The sequence below is a fragment of the Sus scrofa genome, chromosome 15 (genome assembly GCF_054392235.1).
Source record: "Sus scrofa isolate SSC_HxYL_T2T_F1_AM1 chromosome 15, Sscrofa_HxYL_maternal_Yorkshire_Landrace_v2.0, whole genome shotgun sequence".
NCBI classification, from domain to species: domain Eukaryota; kingdom Metazoa; phylum Chordata; class Mammalia; order Artiodactyla; family Suidae; genus Sus; species Sus scrofa.
In genome coordinates, this window is record NC_139397.1 from 101,715,730 (window position 1) to 101,737,745 (window position 22,016).

The 22,016-nt window shown below is 38.0% G+C and overlaps 1 protein-coding gene across 7 annotated transcripts in view; it reads left to right on the top strand.

The window, feature by feature from the left end:
* Positions 1 to 22,016, top strand: part of ITPRID2 (ITPR interacting domain containing 2) — a 91,797-nt gene that overhangs the window by 35,506 nt on the left and 34,275 nt on the right. For 2 of the 7 annotated variants that reach the window (XR_014829868.1, XM_085000025.1), the window contains exons 2-7: positions 3,161 to 3,271; positions 10,813 to 10,918; positions 17,099 to 17,338; positions 17,692 to 17,737; positions 20,680 to 20,729; positions 21,590 to 21,646. Coding sequence is in view for 6 of the 7 variants with exons in the window: in XM_085000025.1 (XP_084856151.1) it covers positions 17,134 to 17,338; positions 17,692 to 17,737; positions 20,680 to 20,729; positions 21,590 to 21,646 (358 nt within the window). In the remaining variant the exon portion in view is untranslated. Of the gene's footprint in view, positions 1 to 3,160; positions 3,272 to 10,812; positions 10,919 to 16,764; positions 17,339 to 17,691; positions 17,738 to 20,679; positions 20,730 to 21,589; positions 21,647 to 22,016 lie in introns of those variants that run through there. The other 5 variants (XM_085000027.1, XM_021076138.2, XM_085000026.1 and 2 more) reach the window with 3 other exon arrangements.

Below are 22,016 nucleotides of genomic sequence, written 5' to 3' on the forward strand. Positions count from 1 at the left end.
CATTAAACTTAGTGTATGGATAAGGGCAGTATGGTACTACCTTTGGTACTCAACAAAAGAAGTGCTTTAGTGCTCACACACTGGCAGTGATCCGAATATTCAAGGAAGTTTCTTTTACTGTTTTAAAATTACTGGTGGTAGAAAAAAAGTGTAGGTGCTATGCCACTCTAATAGATGCTAAATTATTTTTAGAGATTTAAAATCACATATGCTGGAGTTCCCGTCATGGCGCAGCAGAAATGAATCCAGCTAGGAACCATGAGGCTGTGGGTTCGATTCCTGGCCTCGCTCAGTGGGTTAAGGATCCAGCATTTCTGTGAGCTGTGGTGTAGGTTGCAGACGCAGCTGGGATCTGGTGTTGCTGTGGCTGTGGGGTAGGCCAGCGGCTACAGCTCAGATTAGACCCCTAGGCTGGGAACCTCCATATGCCGTGGGTGTGGCCCTCAAAAAGCCAAAAAAAAAAAAAAATCACATATGCCAATAGTAGACACACATGGACATTTTATACTGCTCTCACCACTGCGTTGTCCCAAAAAAAGCTTAGGAAGAATACACCATGATCTAATACACCATGATCTAACCCACATGTATGTAATATATATATATATAATTAAAAATATATTAATTTTTTTTTTCGCTTTTTAGGGCCACACCTGCAGCATATGGAAGTTCCCAAGCTAGGGGTCGAATCAGAGTTGCAGATGCTGGCCTTCGCCATAGCAACAGCAGTGCCAGATCTGAACCATGTCAGTGACCTAGACCACAGCTCATGGCAACACTGGGATTCTTAACCCACTGAGCAAGACCAGGGATGGAACCTGCATCCTCATGGATATTAGTTGGGCTCATTACCTGCTGAGCCATAATGGGAATGCCCTATAGTTAAATTTTTTTTTATCATCCCTTTTTAAGTAACTTGGAAAATAAAGAAATTTTGTTTAATTACCGTTTGAGAAATGACATTTGAAAAAAATTTGTATCTCGTAGGGTAGAAATATTATTTGGATAGAGTAGAAAAATAATGGCTATTAGTAGATAATTAAAATTGAGAAAGGAACTTTCCGTAGGAAGACTAGAATGAAATGACCCTCGAGAAGTATTTTTTCTATTTTTATAACTTTTATTTCTGTGTCTTTGTTATAAAAGACAGAGACAAAATTTTACCTAGTATAAATAAATAAGGAAGGAATCAGTGGACTGTAAATATCCTTCCAAGGTCAGGTCAATGAATGGTCCCTAGAAAGAGTTTATTCTAAGATTTTACTTTTTAGGGGGAAGCAGGTAAATCATTTTTCAAAAAACACATTCTATTACAGAGGTTAAAATCATTCTCAAATGAAAATATTTCTACAACAATATTTTTAAACTTCTAGATATATTTTTTCAATTTCCAATGTTTTCAGATCACTTAACTGAATAGTAAATGTTCCCACTCTTCTTCCTTTCTTTTTCTTTTCTCAAGTTCACTCTGGAGGTGTGTGGCTATACATGCAGGTGCCATGGTTCTCCTTTCTAAAATCTGATATGGAGAAAATTATTTTTCTAAGAAAATTTTCTCCTTCTTGGAAATTACCTGGTTTTGCTGGATACATACTTTGATATGCTGGTTGAAGAGTGTGCATGGGAAATCCATCAAAAGTATGTTTGCGTGAGAATTGTAATTGGATAGTTATCTAAAATGCATGGCTTCTATAACTGCAGTGTTTTTGTTTTCCTCAGAAGGCAAGTTTGGAAAGAGAATGGAATTGCATTTAAATACAATTGTGTTAAGAAAGGGAGAAGAGAAGAGTGATGTCTAGTTTCAGATCAGAGCATAGTTTTGAATGCTGATCTGCCTGCCCGATAACAATGCTGATCATAATCTTCTCTTTGGTAGCCCCCTCCATTTCCCAGCCCTGGAAATCCCAGTACAATTGACTTCACTGGCTGTGGTATTGTGAGGCTGGATTTGCCTTGAGGGAGGGTGTGGGGGAAAGAGCAGAGGCTTGGTGATCTAATAATCCCTGGATTGCTCCTAAGCATAAGTTGTGTACACATTTGCAGATGCACACACGCAGACCTGTGCATGCATGCATACAAACATATACCCCCAAGTCAGCTTAAGCCATTTCCAATTGACCAGGGAGGTCAGTTCAGGTAAAACTTACTGTTTTTGAATCCTTGTGGTTGTATTCACAGCAGAAAATGGAACTTTAAGAGCATTCACAAATTGATTTGGCCCTTTGATAAGTCTTTAGAAATGGATAGAAAATTTGAAGCTTTTGGTGCTTCTAGGGTCGCAAAGGTTGTGAATATGATCATTTAGAAATTTTTCTATCATTTATCTTGTTTTCTTTTGCCAGAGGTTATCTTGTACTTTGGGGATATTAAGAATCAACACCATATATTTAAATGGATAAAGGACTTCATTCCAATTTTTATTCATAACTCAAGAAACTCCATGTCAGAGTGGTTGAATTACTGCTTTTCCTCATATATTACAAATGTTGACTCTGTTAACTCTTAAGACAAGTGTCAAAAGAAGCTCTTTGTTATATAATTAATTTTAACACTGGATAATCTCTGTTGTATGGCCTTATTGTTAGGTGCTTTACCAAGTAAGAAAATATCACACTTTCATTTGTCCTATAATAACCAATATTTTCTGAACTAGAATACATCTTAGAAAGCGTCCAATCTAGCTTAACTACGCAGATGAAGGCATTATGTTATGCATTTCACAAAAAGGATTTTTATGGAATACCACATAAAGATGTACAACTATAAATCCAGAAAACATAGCTTTATTTCATACTGAAGGACTTTCACAAAGAACCCTTTTGAAAATACTAATTAGAATTTGCAAGTTGATACTTAGGATTGAACAATATGTGTTATTGACTTGCTCAATGAAAGGGCTGATAAAGCTGCATTAGTTAGGATGCTTCTGACTATGAGTAACAGAAAATGCAACAAGAACTGGCTGAACTGTAAGGAAGATTTGCCCAGCATTAAAATGTTAAGGTGGTCCCGGAGTTGGTTATTCAGCCAGTCAATTACTTTATCAAAAACTTAGGATCTATCCAACTTTCCATTTAGCCATCCTGAGTGTCTTGAGTGATTGGTCTGCATTACTATTTCCTAAATCTGGGAAACTTTTCATCTTGGTTTTTTTTTGCAGGCTAACTCCTCTCATGGTCATAAGATGACTACCATCTCTTAGTATTATGTGTAGATGCCAATATCCAGTTGAATAAAAAGGATTCCCCTGGTAAGGAAGAAGGTGGATCAGGTAACCGATGATATAGGTCACCAAGGCAAATCTGAATTTTTGTTGACTAAAATATAATTTCCTCTAATAGTAGGTAGTTAGTTCTATAATAGCATATAATTCAGCCTGCCTTCTGATTTAGGGGTAGGATTTTTTTTTTTTTTAATGAAACTTTATTTTTGTTTCTGAGGCTCTTAACTTTGTTAGAATAGGGAAAACCCATATCACTGCAGGTGAAATTATTAAAATAATTTTTCTTGAGTATTCTGAACTAAAGGAAAAAGTTGGCTCATTTGCACATTTCCCTTTTTCTACACTATTCCTAGGGCACATGTTAGAGGTTCTCCATGTACATGGCTGCTGGCTCTTTCTTCCTCCTTTATATTAGTTGTTCCTGTTACCCATGGCCAACCTCAATTTCCTGTGTTCCATTCCTCCTCCACTCTCCCACCTTTTAAAAATGTATCCATGTGCTTAGGGCCTTCTTCGTGCTTAAGTGATAATGGTTTTATACAGCCTAGATTAACTGTGCTAATATTTACTTTGCTAATGTGTTGGACCTCTGAGGTAATTCAAGGCTTTAATCATTTCAAAAGTTCAACCCCTTTAAAAAGCTCTTCAGGAATGCTGCCAGATTACACATTTTGGTTGGAATGACCATTGTGGCTTCCCTATCACACTCAAGGTAAGGCAGGTGGCTACAAGAAAGGTTGGTTGGCCTATATGACTCCACTGCCTGGAGTCTGTTCATTCTGTCAGCCTGATCTCTCATCTTATGCCATCTTTCATTCCCTCATCAGACTCACACTGCAATCTGCTGGTTTCTGCAGCCGTTTCTCCACCCTGTTTCCTGTCTCATCTTGAGTGATTCATATGTGACTTCAGTATTTATAGAGATGCCCCACCCAACACCCTGGACTCATCACTTCTTGACCTCCTCTGCTGCATAGGCCTTTAACTCATTTGGACTTCAATGATATACTACCAGTGCTAGACCCCAGTGCTAGACCCCAGTGCTACCTAGTCTTCACCTCTCTTAATTACATTTCACAATCATAATGGCTTTTTTTTTTTTTTTTTTTTTTTTTTTTGCTTTTTAAGGCTGCTCCTGCAGCATATGGAAGTTCCCAGGCTAGGGGTCGAATCAGAGCTTCACCTTCTGGCCTACACCATAGCAATAGCGGGGTCTGAGCCACATCTGCGACCTACACCACAGTTCAGAGCAAATTCAGATCCTTAACCCACTGAGTGAGGCCAGGGATGGAATTGTCATCCTCATGGATACTAGTCAGATTCGTTTCTGCTGAGCCACAACAGAAATTCCACAATCATACTGTCTTAATCAGAGTTCCTGCTCCTTTCAACTATCCTTCTTCCCTACTTCTAGCAAACTAACTCTGGCTTCATGAAGAATCTAAAACGTCAGGAAAGCAGCAAAGATCCAAGTCTTCAAGCCTCTCTACAACCCTGCTTCTTTCTTTCCTGCCCTCTCTCTCCCATCTAGCCTGCATTCTATGGTTTATCTCATCAAGTTAGCCCCCTCTACTATCCTCACACTAAAGCTCTCAGCTCCTCTCCTGGAAGAATCTAAAATATTCTTTTGAAATTCCACACCTATGTACTTAAGCCTGCTAAATAAAATTGTATCATTGACATCAGCATTGTAAAGGGGTAATGCTCTTAGAGCATGGACTCTGAGCTTAACCACAAAGCTCAGTTCCTGGCTTCTCCACTTACTAGCTGGGTGCCCTTAGCAATTTAGCACAGCCACTTTCTGCCTCATTTTCATCATCTACAAAAAGAGAATAATAACTGAGCACATCTCATGGAGACATTATGATGAATAAATGAGCTAATATTTATAAAGTTCTTTCAAGAGGATATAATTGTCAAACAAACAAGTATTTTACTTCTCCCTTGTAATTTTGATTCCATTTTTAATAACAGCTGTTACAAACCTTCACTCTCTTTAATTGTCCAAATCGCTTATGCGCCATCACTTCAGCAGATGATCTGGCCTAATTATCCAAGTACAAGTAGGACACTGGGTGTTAATTCCTTTATCTTCCCCTGAAAATTTAACTATATTGTTGCATTTATGTCTCCTTCCAATCTAAAAGAAATTACCTTCTAAAATTAATTTCCTTCTTCTCAAGATCTTATCTCTTCAAATATCTAACTTTTCTGTATGTATTTAACCTTTCTCTGTCTAGTTGTTCCTATCTTTAAGCAAAAACATGTTTTATTCCTATGCATTCCTCTCAAAAAATAACCAAAAATCCTTTTTCGACTCTACTTATCCTTTTAAATATTTTCCCATCTTTATCCGTCTCTTCATTAGTTGTCTACATTTACTGTTTCTATCTTTACCTCTTGACTGTGTTACTGAGAAATGATAGTAACTATAAGAAGGTCTGATACTAAAATCAATTAGGAATAAACTCCAAGGCATCAAAACATTAGAACTTGGCTTTTTCCCAAGCTTACCCAGACATAGATATTCATAATTCTGAATGTTCGTATATTTATATAATGGGTTTCCTGCTCTATTGTTCTATCTAACCAATTAATTGTTATCATTTGAATACCCCTGCTATTTCCTGTTTCCCTCTTCTAAAAGGAATTAGCCCTACAGACTCCCACTACAATCAAGGCATCACTCTTCACCATTCCACCACAATTATTGTCAAGGTCAGCAATAACATCTCTATTGCCAAATCCAGAGGTCAATTCTCAGCCTTCATCTTAATCAACGTCTTAGGAAGTTGGTAGAGTTGGCCATTTCCTCTTCTTGAAAATCTTTTTTTTTTTTAGTTGCCTCTGGCCACCACTTTCAGTTCTCTTCCTTACCTTGCTAGTTGACCTTTCTTAGCCTCCTTTGATGGATGCCTCTTATTTATCTGCCTCTAAAATGTGGAGCAGCCCAAGACACTATCCTGAAAGAGATTATCCTGTCATTCTTCACCAATCCCTCCCTCGTGGCCCCAAATGACTTTTTTGAGCTCTAGATACCATCTACATGCCAATAACTTCTAAACTTACATCTAGTCCAGATTTTCGCCTTGAACTCTATACTCATACATCCAAACGCCTATTCAGTATATCTGCTTGGTTGTCTAACAGGCTTTTCAAAATTAACACATCACTAAGTTCCAATTGTGGCTCAGCAGTAATGAGCCTGACTAGCATCCATGAGGATGTGGGTTTGCTCCCTGGGTAGGTTCAACCCCTGGCCTTACTCACTGGGTTAAGGATCCAGTGTTGCTGTGAGCTGTGGTAGCTCAGATGCAGCGTGGATCTCACATTGCTGTGGCTGTGGTACAGGCCGCAGCTGCAGCTCCGATTCAGCCCCTAGCTTGGGAACTTCCATATGCCAAGAGTACAGCCCTAAAAAGCAAAAAACAAAACAAAACAAAAAAACCCCAAAATTAACACATGGAACAAACTTTTGTTTCTCCCAGAACTCCTTCATTTTTAGTCTTCTCCATCTCAGTCAGGGAGAGTGTATGAACTTAATAGCTTATACTGGTAAAAGAATGAAAGCCAGTAAAGGAGACTGGGAAGTAATAAAATATAAAAATGTAAGGTCAAAAAAGAAATAAAAAGAATAGTGAATCCTGAAAAAATCTATAAAGATACCTATAAAATGAGAGTTGAAAGGATAAGGGCTGACCAGGATCATATATAAAAAATGGCTGTCTGGTATTAATGATTCCAAACAGACACACACACACACACACACACACACACACACACACACACACACCCTTACAATATTTAAGCCAAACTTGTACCCAGAGTTCTACCTCTGTACTCTATTTCTGATTGCTTAGGGCTATATCTCTATATGTCTTATAAATACCTTATTTCCAATATGTCCAACAATGAACTCATATCCTTTCTTCTCTTATTTGCCTTACTCTCAAACAAATTAATGCCACATGCCTAATCATTCTAATTCTCTATCATATTGAATGACACCAATATCTATCCATTGACCTGAAGTGAAAAGCAAACCCTGGGGATCATTCTCTTTCTTCCTCCCCACCCATTTCTAATCTGTCAAATTTCATTGCAGCCCCTATCTCTACTGGTCTAACTTGAGTCTTTATAAACCTCCTTCCTCCTGACCCCCCCACCCCCTCCACCCCACCGGAATAATAATAACAATAAGCCTCCTAACTGGTTCTCTTGTCTTAGGACTTCTCATGCTCTATTCTTTCATTATATAGTTACAGCTATCTTTCAATAAAGCATTTTAGTTAAAAACCAGAAGCTGCTTCCAGCGTCCCACTGGCAGTAATACACTCCTTTAGAATAGCACACAAAGGCCTTTAAAATTTGGCTCTCACCTACCATTTCAACTTCAGTTTATGACAGTTTCCCATGTGCCTTAACACAATCAAGCTGAAGTACATTGCATGGGGCCAAGCACATACCTCCCACACTTCTGCCTCTGGAATACCTAGAGCTTCCAAAATTCAAATAAGTTTTTCTCCTTAAATTGTAAATGCAATTTCAAAAAGTTTGGAAAATAAAAGAAAATAATTTAGCCATAATACTGTTATTTAACAGAACATCGTTTTTTCCCTCCTAATGTTCCTCTATGAATGTACATATTCGTATAGTAAACATATAATTTTGCATAATATTCTCAACATTTTATTTAGCTATGCTTTGTCATGCTGCTGAAAAGAAATATCAAAAATTATAAAATTTATTTTGAGAAAAAGAAAAAATGAAAGGAAAAAAAAGGGTGGGACAGAATTAACTATGAATAAGGTTTAAGATGCATACCATCATGACCTACTCATGTATCATGGGTAAGCCACACATTTGGCTCTCAATTTTCTAGTTGCCAGTATAAAAACAGGAATTTTGTCAGTTATCCAACTCCCATTGCCCATGAAATTTAAAAGAAAAAGATGTCCTTGTAATTTCAATTTTTAATGGAACGAATATTGTAAGAAGATATTTCTCCTGAGGTCCTCCTAAAAAGAATACAGGGTGATATACTTAACAACTTTGGAGAAAGATTCCTTATTAGAGATGGCACATCTCATTTCATGTCATTGCTCAGATTGAGACTCAATATAGGCAGATGCCATTGTACATATTACAGAGTGATTTTGTAAAAACCATCTTACTGGGAATCATTTGATACCATCAGCTCTTTGCTGGCCTGCTTTAAATCATGAGTAAATATAATATATATTTAAAATAAAATATATAATGTATTGAAATACATATCATTTATGTTAAATAGTCACAGTAGTGGCTGAAGTTTTATCCTTTAGAAAAACTTTCTGAACATTGTTTCTCTTCAAGATAGAGTTTAAGATAGTTGGTGGAAGACTTGATGGAGAATAATGTGAGTAAAATAATGTATTCATATATGTGTGACTAGGTTACTTTGTTGTACTGCAGAAATTGACACAACATTGTAAATCAACTATAATAGAAAAAATAAAAATCTTTAAAAAAACAAAAATAAGATAAAATAAGATAGTTGGTGGAAGTTCCCTTGTGGCGCAGCGAGTTAAGGATCTGGCGTTGTCACTGAAGTGGCTTGGGTTGCTGCTGTCACCAGTTTGATCTCTGGCCTAGGAACTTCCACATGCTGCGGGCATAGCCAAAAATAAAATAAAGTAGGTTTTAAGTGAAACCTTAAAACATCATATCCTATATTGGGCAGTTGAAACTTGCTTGAAAGACCAGATCTTAGGTGAAGAAGTAAAATCATCTTCTTTTTGATCATGAACATCATTCCCTTTGGGAAAGTCCTCTGAGTGCAAGAATCTGGATGGGCCAGGGATGTTACAGTCTCGTGTTTTGTATCTAATAGAGAACAGGATGTTATCCCAGAAAGACTCAAACATGAGCTGAATAACAGGTTTGTTTGCAGAGATCTCACTGTCTCCAGCCTTGAGTCCCCTCCCAAAATATGGCTAGGTGGAGCTACAGATTAGGGGCCAGAAGTACCAAGTTTACTTCTGTAATATTATATGTTGGCAAGAAGCCCAGATACTAAAGTCTTTGTTTTTACATTCTCTGAGTTTTTCAGAAGATTCGATGAAGATTTTTCTACCTTTGCCTTTATTAATATTTGTGGGGCTGTTGAGATTGTCTTTAATTCCGTCACTAATGAAGATGGCTAATCTTAGGCTTCTTAAAGATTTTGGGCTCAATTTTCCTCCTTTAAAATGAGGGAGTTGTAGTAGGTAATTGCCTCTCCAGGATTCCTTCTACTTAGGAATCACATTGACCCTCTGCCCATCAGCTGTAAGAATTCTCTCAGTTTGAAGGCAGTAAGTGGTTGCTAATGTTTCTTTAAGAATGGACCTCAAGTATGGAAAGATAGTCACAAGTATTGCTAAGAGCATGGGACTTACAGGGAAAAATCCTGGTTCCACTCTGTCCCTTACTAGTATGTGGCCTGAGGCAAGTATTAACCTTTCTGAAGCTCACTTTCCCTATCTGTAAAGTAAGAATAATACAAGTCCTCATGAAATTGTATTAACAAGACACTTTAAATCCAGGCCTAAATACAGTGTCTGGCACAAAGCAATCAAAAGTATTCATTTTTAACATCGTTATTTCCTTGAGTTCACTGAAATAATAATGTCCTAATAGCATTTCTCCAAGTTGAATATCAGCAGTAGTGTAATTACAGTCTTTAAAGGTTTTAAGATGCCAACTTGGACTGACTTGTTTAAAAAAAATTGGGAAGACATAGCTCAGACGATTGTTTTAAAAATTAAGCAAAACAACCTGTGTGCTGACCTTGACCCTGTAGTTCTTTTATTTAACACCAGTCTATTAACAAACACAACTTTAAGCTGTTTGATTAATACTAATGTAATCCAGACCAAATATGCTACCTAACAGCAGTAATAAACTTTCTTGCCTCAAAGAAATTTTAATGGAGGTTTGCTTTACCTTTCTGTTTATTTTAAAACAAGATCGTGGAGAGTCCTTAGTTTATGGTTCCCATCAATATATATTTGGTCCCTTTAACTTCTGATCATATGTAGATTATATTTCTATACAACTAAATACAATAAAATCATTCTTAGATAGAAGAGATAAGCTTTGAAGGCCAAGTACTTATTTTACAATTCTAAAACAATTGCTTAACCACAAAAGGAAAAAACTCCCCCAAATGTGGGAAACCAGAGTCCTTTGCTGTGCTCTTAACTACAGCCGGAAACATGTGTTTGTTTATTATGACCCTAGTGCTCCCACAGCCAGATTAACTTTCAAATACAGAGTTTTCATTCGGCTTAACCAACAATTGTCACCCTGACTATGGAAACTGATAATTTACAGGGAGTTCAAGGAGAATACTTGGATGATTACATCCACTAGAGCCTGGCTTGTCCTCACTCTGTGAACAGGGAACACATTTAGGAGAAGTTCTCTCTACAGGGTATATTAATTAACACGCAGTAATGTGCTGCGTCAACCTTTGTCAAAGATATCTTTCAGGGACTATCAAATTTTATAGTGAAAGAGTTCTGAATTACCATTACATATTAAGAATATCTCATTGTTCATTCTAGGTTTCTCCTCATTTGTGAGATGTGAGCCTCAACTGATTTGTAAAAGGTTGTAGAAGAGTAATCAGTTGTATTTATTTCTGCAAGAAAGTTCTCTGCAGGAAAAAGGGTGAGTATTATGTTTTATAGATAGAAAAGTAAGAATCTATACTGATGCATAAATCTTGAATACCTTCATGTTAAAATTCAAAATTTATCAAACCATTGTATAGACATATATTAATTCAATTTTAAAAGTTCTAGTTCTTAGGAATTAGCTGATTTTCTGTCTCTATAGTTCTATTTCCTTTAATATTTTATTGTCTGATTAACTCTCATAGAACTTCACTTATTTTTAAAAGCAATTTTAAAGGACTGCATACTGAATTTATACACAAGTTTCTAAAAATAGGCTATTATTTATTTGTCAAAATGATTTAATCAGAAGAAAGATTAAGTGGTTACATCTTACAGCTTCTGAATAAAGGAAGACAAAAGAGGGGATTTAAAACTGTCTCTAAGCTCCAAAGGATACACTGGCTCTGCCCACTGTCACAGTACTGGTTGAGACTGAGTGTCCTTATTCTGATATCTTACCTACTCAATCTTGTACTTTTTAGTTAGTGATGGTAAGGAAAGTTGATGGAGCTGAATGTAAAGAATAGCCAAAAATGGTTTAGCAGAATCCTGTCTGGGTCTGGCAGAAATCCCGCGCTCTCTCCATTTTGTCCACCCTCAAACTTGCCAAGCCTTGTTCACTTTGGCTTTATTTTAAAAATGCATTTCTGGTGAGTGAGGAAAGGTTTTGTACTGTGTTTTCAATGACTCACCCAAAATAACTCCATTCAGCTTGTAAATGGTCCTGTTCTGAATGCAGATTGTGTTTGTTCTAAGATGGTCATGAAGGGGCTGCAGAAGGGAGATTAGAGAGGGGAAATGTGGTAGGAGAGGCCAGGGCAGTTTATATTTATTCAGGTTCAGGAACACATCAGAATTATTTTTTAAAAAGACATTTTGTGTGTGTGTGCACGCGTGCATGCATGCGCACGTGGTGTGTTTTAAAAAACCATTTATGAGGTCTTTATAAGGTCTGTACAAGTTAAAGCTTTTTTTTTTTTTTTTCTTGGTCTTTTTGTCTTTTTAAGGCTGCATCCCTGCGGCATATGGAGGTTCCCAGGCTAGGGGTCCAATAGGAGCTGTAGCCTCCAGCCTACACCACAGCCATAGCAACACGGGATCCCAGCTGGGACTGCAACCCACACCACAGCTCACGGCAGTGCCGTATCCTTAACCCATTGAGCGAGTGCCAGGGATGGAACCCTGCAACCTCATGGTTCCTAGTTGGATTTGTTTCCGCTGCATCTCGATGGGAACTCCTGTACCATTTCAAGCTTTTAAAGATACATCAGTATTACACAAATACCTAGTTCATCTAGTCACTAACCTCTTTTTCTGATCCTCATAAAATGTGGAAGGAGAAATTTACATGTAAACATATAATTCTAAATATATGCATAATAAAATCATTTTTTAAAAGTTCTAAATACCTTCAAATAAGAAGAATCATACAGGTAACAGAGCTAGAAATTAATCTTAAATTAGGAAGAAAATGTGTATCAATAAGTTGATTATGTAAAAGAACAGTGTTAAAACCGGAAAATTCAATAATGACATCCTCCTGTTTTGTTGTATACTGCAGAAAAATTTTAATATCAAGTGGCATACACTGAGCACTTGATGTAATAGATATAACTTTCCAAAGTTTTTATGATTCAAAATATCAGAGACCTTTAAACGCAATATTTTAGGGCAGGACTGAAAAGAAAAAGAAAAGGACTGATCTAAACACTAACATTAAAGCTTCACAGATGAATTAAAAACATTTTGTTACTATGTCCAGTTATAAGGGTTTCAAAATCTCCTTTGAGTTGTTTCATTTATTTATGAAGCAGACCAAATTAAGCTTATTGTTATATAATTCGCTTCACTTCATTGTTGATGAAGAATAGATGAGCCACTCTTACCTGTTGCTCAGAAACACCAGAGAATTGAGCCACTGAAAAGAAGACAAGGTTTTAGAGGAGGGTAAATTTAGCATTATGTGGCAAAATGAAGAAACTGTGATCTAGAAATCGTGAAATGGGTGGTAAATGACAAGTTTTTCCATGCATAAATCAGAAAGCCTATAAACTTATGCAGATTATGTAAATAATTTGCAAGGCAAAATTCCAGTGGTATCCATACCTTCTTCTTCTGTGTACTTGGAATAAGTAGGGAAATCAGAATAGCCAATTGTTATGCCATGTTAATGCTTACTTAAGAGGACAATAAATTAGTATAATAGGAGTTTTTGCTAATGTGGAAAAATTCAAAGAATAAGTAATACGTTTAAATTATTAGACCTTAAATATGCAATTTACTACTTTAAAATATACATGATAACCAGAAATCCTTTAATGGTTAATAATGACTTAATGGAAAAAAACCAATCTAAGTCAGACTAACCACCATTCCACATAGTTCAATTATATGATTTGTAAATAAACCTCTGAAAGTTTTGGAGGAATGCATTTGTTCAGTAACATTTTCCTTTAATCCCCTTTTATCCTATTGTAAATCATTACACTGGTATCCCTAGAAATATTAACAGTTACATTGAAGGGGCCCAAAATATTATATGTTGAAATGAATTTTAGAAAGGCTGAGTTAAACAAAGTTAAACAGTTTTATTTATTTTTTATTTTTAAAAAATTTTGGCCACACCTGGGGCATGTAACAACCCTGAGTTCTTAACCACTAGGTAAGACACCAGGGTCTGTAAACAGTTTTTCTGTTTTTTTTTTTTTAATAAATCTTGAGAACTTCTCAAATTTTTAACATTCATTGTGATTGGGTTGAGGTTGGGAGAAGCAAGAGTTCCCCAAGTTTATTTTATATAGAATTATTTTCTCTAGGCAATTCTATCATTAAGACAAATAGAATCTGGAAAGTGTAAGGTAAGTAGAATGGCAGATTGAATAAACAAATCAGCATTTTATATTTAAATTTGGTAAACTGCAACATTAAACCCCCCTCTGATCAGATTCCTAATTATTAAGATTTTGATGTATACAATAAATTTTTAGTTATGTAAATACTTAAGAAACAATACCTTAACTAGAACCAAAATGCCTTAGTTTACCCAATAGTAAATCTCTTTTTGTAATTTTGAGGTATGTGTTTAAGGCCTAGAAATCAAAAAATAAGTTGCATAATTAAATTGAGCATAAGTTTTCACTTTTGACATATGCTTTTCCATTTAAAATTGCCTAATTTAATGAGAGTATGTTCTCTGTTCTAGCCTGAATGTATACCATTAAAGAAATTCAGCTGCATAAGCATGAAGACAAATGTCATTTACTGTAAGAATAATCCCCCAATATGAAATTGATATTTGTCTTCTACAATATAATAATTCCAATAGCTATACTGAGCATCTACCTTATTTCATGTAAATCTTATATTACCTTGAGAAGTAAGTTATCATATTGCTATTTCACAGATAAGGAACACGACAGCCATAGATATTAGCTGCCTAACCCTATGCCATACAACTAGAAAGAGAAACAGATTTGAAACTTCAGTCTGACACCAAAGACCCTACTGTTTCCAATAGGATTATCCACCTCTAATATAAATTTCTTCCTTTCTCCAACTTGTAGGCCTTAGTAACTCAAATATTATTCTTTATGTAGAACTTGTGCAAAGTAGGTTGGCAGATGGTCTACAATATAGCACTTATTTGGAAAAAAAATCTTTGAAGAAGCAAGCAAACAGCTAGACTCTCCTCATGTGCGGTGGCATTCATTTTTGGATAAATGAAACACCTTGGGCTTTTTTTTTTTTTAATCCTAAAGTTGAGAATACAGTTAAAACCTCTTACTTTTTTTTTTTTTTTTTTTTTTTTTTTTTTTGGCTTTTTAGGACCGCACCTACGGCACATGGAGGTTCCCAGGCTAGGTGTCAAATCAGAGCTGCAGCTGCTGGCATATGCCACAGCCACAGCAATGCCAGATCCTTAACACACTGAGGGAGGCTAGGGATTAAACCTGCAACCTCATGGTTCCTAGTTGGATTCCTTTACACTGCATCACGATGGAAACTCCTCTGAAACCCCTTACTTCTCAAAATAGCTTGCTGCTTCAAGGATTTCCTTCTCTATTACTTCTGTACTTTTAACTTTTTGTGTTAAAAATTATCATGTATTAGAAAACATACGGTTGTGCTAGTGGAGATTCAACAATTGCTGTACTCTATTCTAGTGTTACCTGCTGGCATTTTTCCTATCTTTGTTATTTCACTTGGTTTTATTTTTAAATATGAAATATGGTTCATTAAACTCAAAATTTATTGTCTAAAGGAATTTAAACATCCAAACTAAATAAAAGATAATGAGCCAGAGAGAAACAACAGAAAGCAAGTATTTTATCCATTTGTCCATTCTGAAGAATGTAAAGCATAGAAAATTCACCTCAAGAGAACTCAATGTTCCTTGTGGGATCAGCATTGTATTAAAAGTGTAAGGTGTGCAAGAAGAATATAGAATACGGTTCTTTAATCTCTCAATTTATAGTCTTGCTAGGAAGTCAAACATACCTGCAGAAGCCAGTCATATTATTTACTACACAGTTCAGTCCCAAAATAAAGGATACCAATATACCCTTTTTATATCAGGGAATTATGGGAGAGATGTGAGCAGGAGTGGTGGAAAGATGTAGTTGGGGGAAAGTTCTGGCTCAGCTGGATCTTAAAGATCATGAAGATACTGGAAAGAAAGAACAGGAACAAACTGAGAGGAAGGGATCAAGAGTCAACAACAGTATATGGGAATGATGGAATTGGATAGGTTGAGGTCCATAACCACCCTGAGTGAAACTGTGAAGACAGCATACTTTGTTCTCTGTGGCTACTGTTCAGCTCTGACAGTGCCTTCTCTCCAGATACCCCCCTCTCTTGCTCTCTTCCTTAACTTTCCTACAGGCAGTTAGACTCTGGCCTGTTTTGAAGGACCATTGAACTATTAGCTGCATTTTGTTACAGGACTCTTGAAGCCTGGGAAGTTTTTAAGATTCAAGAAAAGGTTACTAGTGAAATGCCAAGCCAGTGCCATACCAGTATCACTGTTCTAGAACCCCTTCATATTTCACAGCATAAGGCCCAGAGTGATATCGTAATCGTTCTGGAAAGTTAGTCTGGATTTTGGACATGATCTTGTACATATTGGTAAACCACTGTCTGATGTTCAATGGGACTTTATGGTCTTTCTACTAATTAGACTTTGAAAATAACAAGAGGGGATGCTTAAACTCCTTTTAAAACTAGTTCTAAACCTTGACATAATTTGTATCTGGCAGCATCACAATCCAAGCAAGTATTTCTATTTTTCCCAGGCATTCCCTGCTCTATTTTTCCTTCATGTCTCTACATCCAATCTCAATATGGAATTTCCAGTTAAATACTCTTTCCCAGTTCACTTTCATACTTAACCACGATGAATAACTTTCTTAAGCAGGAAAGCAGCACTCCACGAAGCTTGCTTTTTTCCAGTTTTGACATTTTGGACAAGAAATACCAACCGTGTGCCTTTCTCCTATCTTTCGTCACAATTCCTTGGACTCCTCCAAGAGTAACTTTCAGTGGGCCCAAGCAGACACTTGTTTGGAGCGGCGAGGAAGGGTGTTTAGTGAAACTTGGCCTTCCCACATTTCTCCAGTTTTGGGGTGAAAGGGGCACTTGAAAAGGAGCAAAGATTACTGTGGAACAAACAGGCAAACAAATCTCGCCCACCCCGCGGGCGGCGGTAGGGGGCGGGGGGCGGGTCACTCCTCTCCGCGCTCGCCCCGCCCCGCCCCGCCCCGCGCGCCCCGCCCACGCGTCCCCGGCCGGAAGGGGGCGTGGAACGCCGCTGAGGGAGGGGCGCGCTGACGCCTGGCTGCCAGCCAGGCCCCAGGCTCGCCTGGAGGAGGCGGGAGGCGGAGGACTGGGGGTGGGGAGCGGAGGCTGGCTGCGCTCGGCTCTCGGCGGTGCTTGCTCGGGCCACTCGCGCTCCCGCGCCGCGCCCGGCCGGCTTCATGTGAAGCGCTGGCCCTCCGCCCCCCTCCCTCCCCTTCCTTCCCTCCCTCCCCTTCCTTCCCTCCCTCCCTCCCGTCCCCTCCTCCTTCTCCTCCTCCTTCTCCTCCTCCTCCCGCGCCCGCTCCCGCTCCCCGGGGCCCCCAGCCCGGCCGGGCGCTGACAGGGGCGGGGGTCCCCGCCGTCGCCGTGTCTCTCACAGGGTCCGGCTAGGTCTGCGGAGCCCCCGGTGTAGCCATGGACCGGTCCCTGGTGGCGGAGGCGGAGGAGGAACTGGAGTGGCAAGTGGCGAGTCGCAGGAGGAAGGCCTGGGCCAAGTGCCGCGGCTCCTGGCAGGCGTCGGAGACAGAGGACCTGTCCACAGAAGCGACGACGCAGGACGAGGACGAGGACGACGAGGAGGACCTCCCCGGAGCGAAGCTGCCGGCGGCCGCGGGGAGAGGTCGGTGCGCCCGGCAGCAGCGGGCGGGGAACTCGGGGAGGTTCGGGCTGGCGGGCGGGAAGTCTCGTGCGTTTTGGGCGACTGCTGTGAGTTCTGGAAGATCTTCCTGGGCTTAATAGGCCGAGGGGAGAGGGGACACATCCGACCTTTAAACGCGCGCGCTTGGCAAGGCGTCTTCAGCGTCAACAGAGACACCCCGGTGCCATCATTTCCCTTCTGATGGTCACTAAGACGCATAGCTTAGGCTGTGTTTTGCCCCAGCACGTTTTCCTTCCTGGGGGTGTCCGGGTTGACCCCGCCGTCGGAGTCCCCCCGGGGTCGGTAACGTGCTGTCCCCTCGCTCTGGCCCGCAGGAAACGTGCCCAACGAGAAGATCGCGATATGGCTCAAGGACTGCCGGTGAGTCCTCGCTTGCGCCGCTCGCGTCCCGGAGGGAGATCCACGCAGATGGGACGCTTGAGCCGAGTGATTCGGGCCGTCGTCTCTTCCTTCGGGTCCCATGGACCTTGTAAGCAGTAAACCGGAAAGTGAGCCGGCGGATAGCTTCCTCCGTTAAGCGCTTAGAAATGGAAGTGCTGTGACCGCTGATTATTTGGTGACCGTATTGACTTTTACAGTTGTTAGGACTGTTTAGCTCCGGTGTTAGCATCAAAGATCAGAACGTAAAAATAGATAATCTTAGTATGTTATCATGCTTGTCATATTTTTATTTGAAGGGGTTTTCACATTTCACATGGTATTTTATTTTGCTTTTGTTTTGACATCTGTACATCTGGCATGCAATCATTTCCCTTTCAAATGTGTTTTAGATGAACTTAATTTACTTAACTGTACTACTGGGCTTTAACTGTATAGTTGGTACCTTAATTCTGCTTGGAGAGCTATGAAAACTAGCTAACTTTATTCTAGTTTACTTCTTGGACATGCATTTGTCAGATGGCATTGGAATTCACAGAAGGGAAGTAGAGCTTTGAAGGCATTCAGGCTGCATAAATCTGTTTAATTACACGCTTTGGCAACTGGTACAAAAATGATAAAGTACAGAGGAGATAAATCATTTTACTACAGTAGTATGTGCTTGTTTCATGTTTTAATTTTTTCTTACTTATTTGGTACTTATAAGATCTCATGAAGAATGTTTACTTTTTAACTTTTGTTAACATGTTTGCTTTTATACATGTTTTTTGCTCTCTCGATTTGGGATTTTCTTAGTCTTTTTTTTCAAGTACCAGAGTTGGGAAAGTTTTGGGGGCGGGGAAGGGGGAAGTGAGTCTCATGTATGCCAGTTTATTTTTCTCCCATAAAGGCATACAATATTGGTCACTACTTTCTTGAAATCCTGTTTTTTGGTGTGTTGTCTGGAGCTTTACTGAACTCTCTTCATTATAGAACTCTTTAACCTTTATTGGGGATGTCATAGACCCTTCTGAGATTTGATGAAATACTCGGACCTTCTCTCTAAAGACCCTCACACAAAAAACTGTTTAGGAGAAGAAGCATGTTATGTTTATTTTATGATATATAGGATTTAAGATTGTATAAGAGATCATATCATGTAGACATTAAATAAGTGCATCTTTTAAGATAAATGCGATAGGCAAATGGTAATGTTCACCAGGACACATGGTCTCTGAAAATTCCAGTTCTTTTTTTTTGTTGTTAATCTTGATTTATGTAGGCAGGTTCTATAGTCTGTTGCTTCCTTCCTTCATAGGTTTTTTTCCTTGCTCCTTACTGTTGCACCTATTCTGTACAAAAGGGACATTCATTTGTACTTGGGAAAGCTAGAACAAACAGTCTTTATTGTTGACTTTATTATCACAGATTTAACTGCTAGGACATATGCAACTTTTTTTTTTTTCCCCCCTGTAACAGTTTAGGAACCTTACCAGAGTTAGGCATTTGTCTACTTTGTATATTAATATACAGATGATCTGAAGACAGTGTCCCCCCCCATAAATTCTCAGATATTCTTTGTTTTCTTAGTTTTCCATATCCTGAGTAAAGATACCATGTTGTCTTTCCTTAAAGGGATTCTTTGTTTTGATTTTTATTTATTTATTTATTTATTTTTTGGTTAAGTGGAAACAAATTGCTTGAAAAAGGTAACATCAAAGAAGGGATAGAGTTTTTGATAAAATTTGTAAGAGAGCAATTAAGAGCGAGAGACTTGTTTTTGAAGGAGAATGTCTGTTTATTTTGCTTGTTTGCCATTTTCTGTTGGTGCACAGTCCAGTCAAGACATCTGCAGAAGGAGTCATGCAGGGTTTTGTACGAAAGTAGCCATCAGGGAAGAGGAATGACTTTTTTGAAGGCATAGAGTTTTTATTAAAATACATACAAAAACTTAGCTCAAAGGTATAATTATCTTTATGGTTGTTGCTTATGATTCTTTTCCATTTCAAAAGCACTAAATTTCAAAGAACTGCCATTGCTTGTATATTTGTTTGCAGAAACTTAACATTTAATTAGCAATTCAGTAAAATTTCTTAAAAACTAATATTTTTATGATTTTTCCTATGTCTGATGTGAATTTATAACAGGTATAAATTGTTACTGACAAAAGGCTTATATCAAAAAATAGAAGTTTTATAGTAAGACAGTGTTTCTTTAACTTAGAGAAGGAAAGGAAAACCATTTTTTATTAAAAAGATTTCAGTGTATTCTGTGTTTGACCTACAAGAATGTGAAAGAATTTTAGTAAAGGCTAGTTCTTAAAGTTGATTCTCAAGTCATTTTTTTTAGTAATTTTCTTTTCAGAGTTAGATGAAGAAAATATGTATTTTTTAAATTTAAAAGCATAAAATAATTTCCAAACATCTCCATTTCTATCAGAAAAGACAGTAGTTAGGGAAAGGGAGGCACTGAATTGTGCTCTAAAATGCTAGCTGAGATTTAAGAAAACTATTGATTGAGCCTAGTTTTTAACTAAACTCTGACTTTTTATTGAGATAAAGATTTGTATTCTTTTAGTTTTGTTTCCTATTTCTAGGTAAGGGATTGAGTGGAGCAGATATTTTTTAATACCTGTTGTCATTATCTTTTTCTGCTGTTGTGAAGAAAATGCCAATTCATGTCGTTTGTAATTGCCATTCTTGCTCTTAATTGCTGGCAGATCAGACATGTAATTAAACCATTCCTGGTGAGCTAACTTGATGATAGGTATTTGCTTAGTAGGATATTACTTATGTAATCCACTTGTATTCCATGTGTGTTTGGGAGGAGAGTTAAGCTATGATTAGAAGCTTGCTTAGCTATAACCCTTGAAGTGTAAGGCTGTGCAGTGACAGCTCTCCAGACAGCTTTTCAAGACTAAGGTTTATATGTTTATGTGGTTTCAGTACCCCTTTGGGAGCCTCGCTGGATGAGCAGAACAGTAGTACACTCAAGGGTAAGAGAAAGTTGCCTTTCTAAATCTGTTCTTTATGAGGGTCCTACTTTATTTGTCCTCTGAGTGAAAGTATGTGTGTATGTATGTATGTGTGTATATATGTGCAAAGTGTAAAAGTGATGTTCATGTTTATAAGATACGCTATTCTAAGCTGAAAGCTAAAAGGGAGAAACCTTGTCATGAACCATAAAACAGTGGTGCATTTAAACAAGTTACCAGACCTTTCCACAGTGTGAAACTCTTTATTGTCCAGTTAAATGTTATAAAGGCTAATTAAATACAAATATATGATATGTAAACATGAGGAAAATATATATTGAGTGGATTAGGTCAGCTTTAGTGTAGCATTTCTCTGCTTACATTAACTGGAGTTGCCACACCTGAAATTTTACCGCCTGTGCAAGGCAGAATTCTAAAGTTCAAAGTACAACAAGAATGTGCAGGTAGTGGCAGGGCATATAGGAAACATTTATAGAATCAGGAAGATCTGACTTGAGCTCCTGACTTAAAATAAGGGGGTAAAAGGAATGATTGAGCTGGGATCTGGTTTTCCATGAAACTCTTGGGTAAGATATGTTATCTAATCAAATATCTTAAAGGCATAATAAGTATGAAATAGTCTGTAGATTGGGGCTCCTAACAACTTTACCTGGCTGCAAATCAAGTTTTCCTTTAAGTGAAAAGTTATATTTTCTTTTTGAACTTATATAATCAGAATAATTTATGAGTACATTCAGGTCTAAAACACTTTAGTGTGTCTTATATATTGCTTGGTCGATTTGTTTTAATTAAATCAGTGATTTTATGTGGGGGTAAGGAAGAACAGAATACCAGGATGAATCTTCTAATGATTCTCTCAGGTGTGCTTGTGAGAAATGGAGGAAGTTTTGAAGATGATTTGTCATTGGGAGCTGAAGGTATGTATGCTTATTTGGAAGAACTGCATTTTCTTACTCTTTAAAAAAAAAGAGAGAGAGTCCAGTGCTTTCAGCGTTATGATCCCCAGAGTTAAATTTAAAATTCTTGAAAGTGGTTCAGGCACATTTTATAGAAACTTTTCATGTTAATAATCTAGTCAGAGCCTGTAGGATACCTGTAGGAGTGGTTCTGGAAAACCATTGTGAAACTTCCATGTCTTCCTTGGGCATAAATGCTTAAAGGAACTATTTGGGGGCAAACAATGGTGATATAACAGAGGGAAGAATTGTCCCACAAAAGGGAGGAAGCTTAAATATTTATAGATGAAAAGACTATTGAAGTTTATTTTAGTGTGAGGTCGCCTTATGT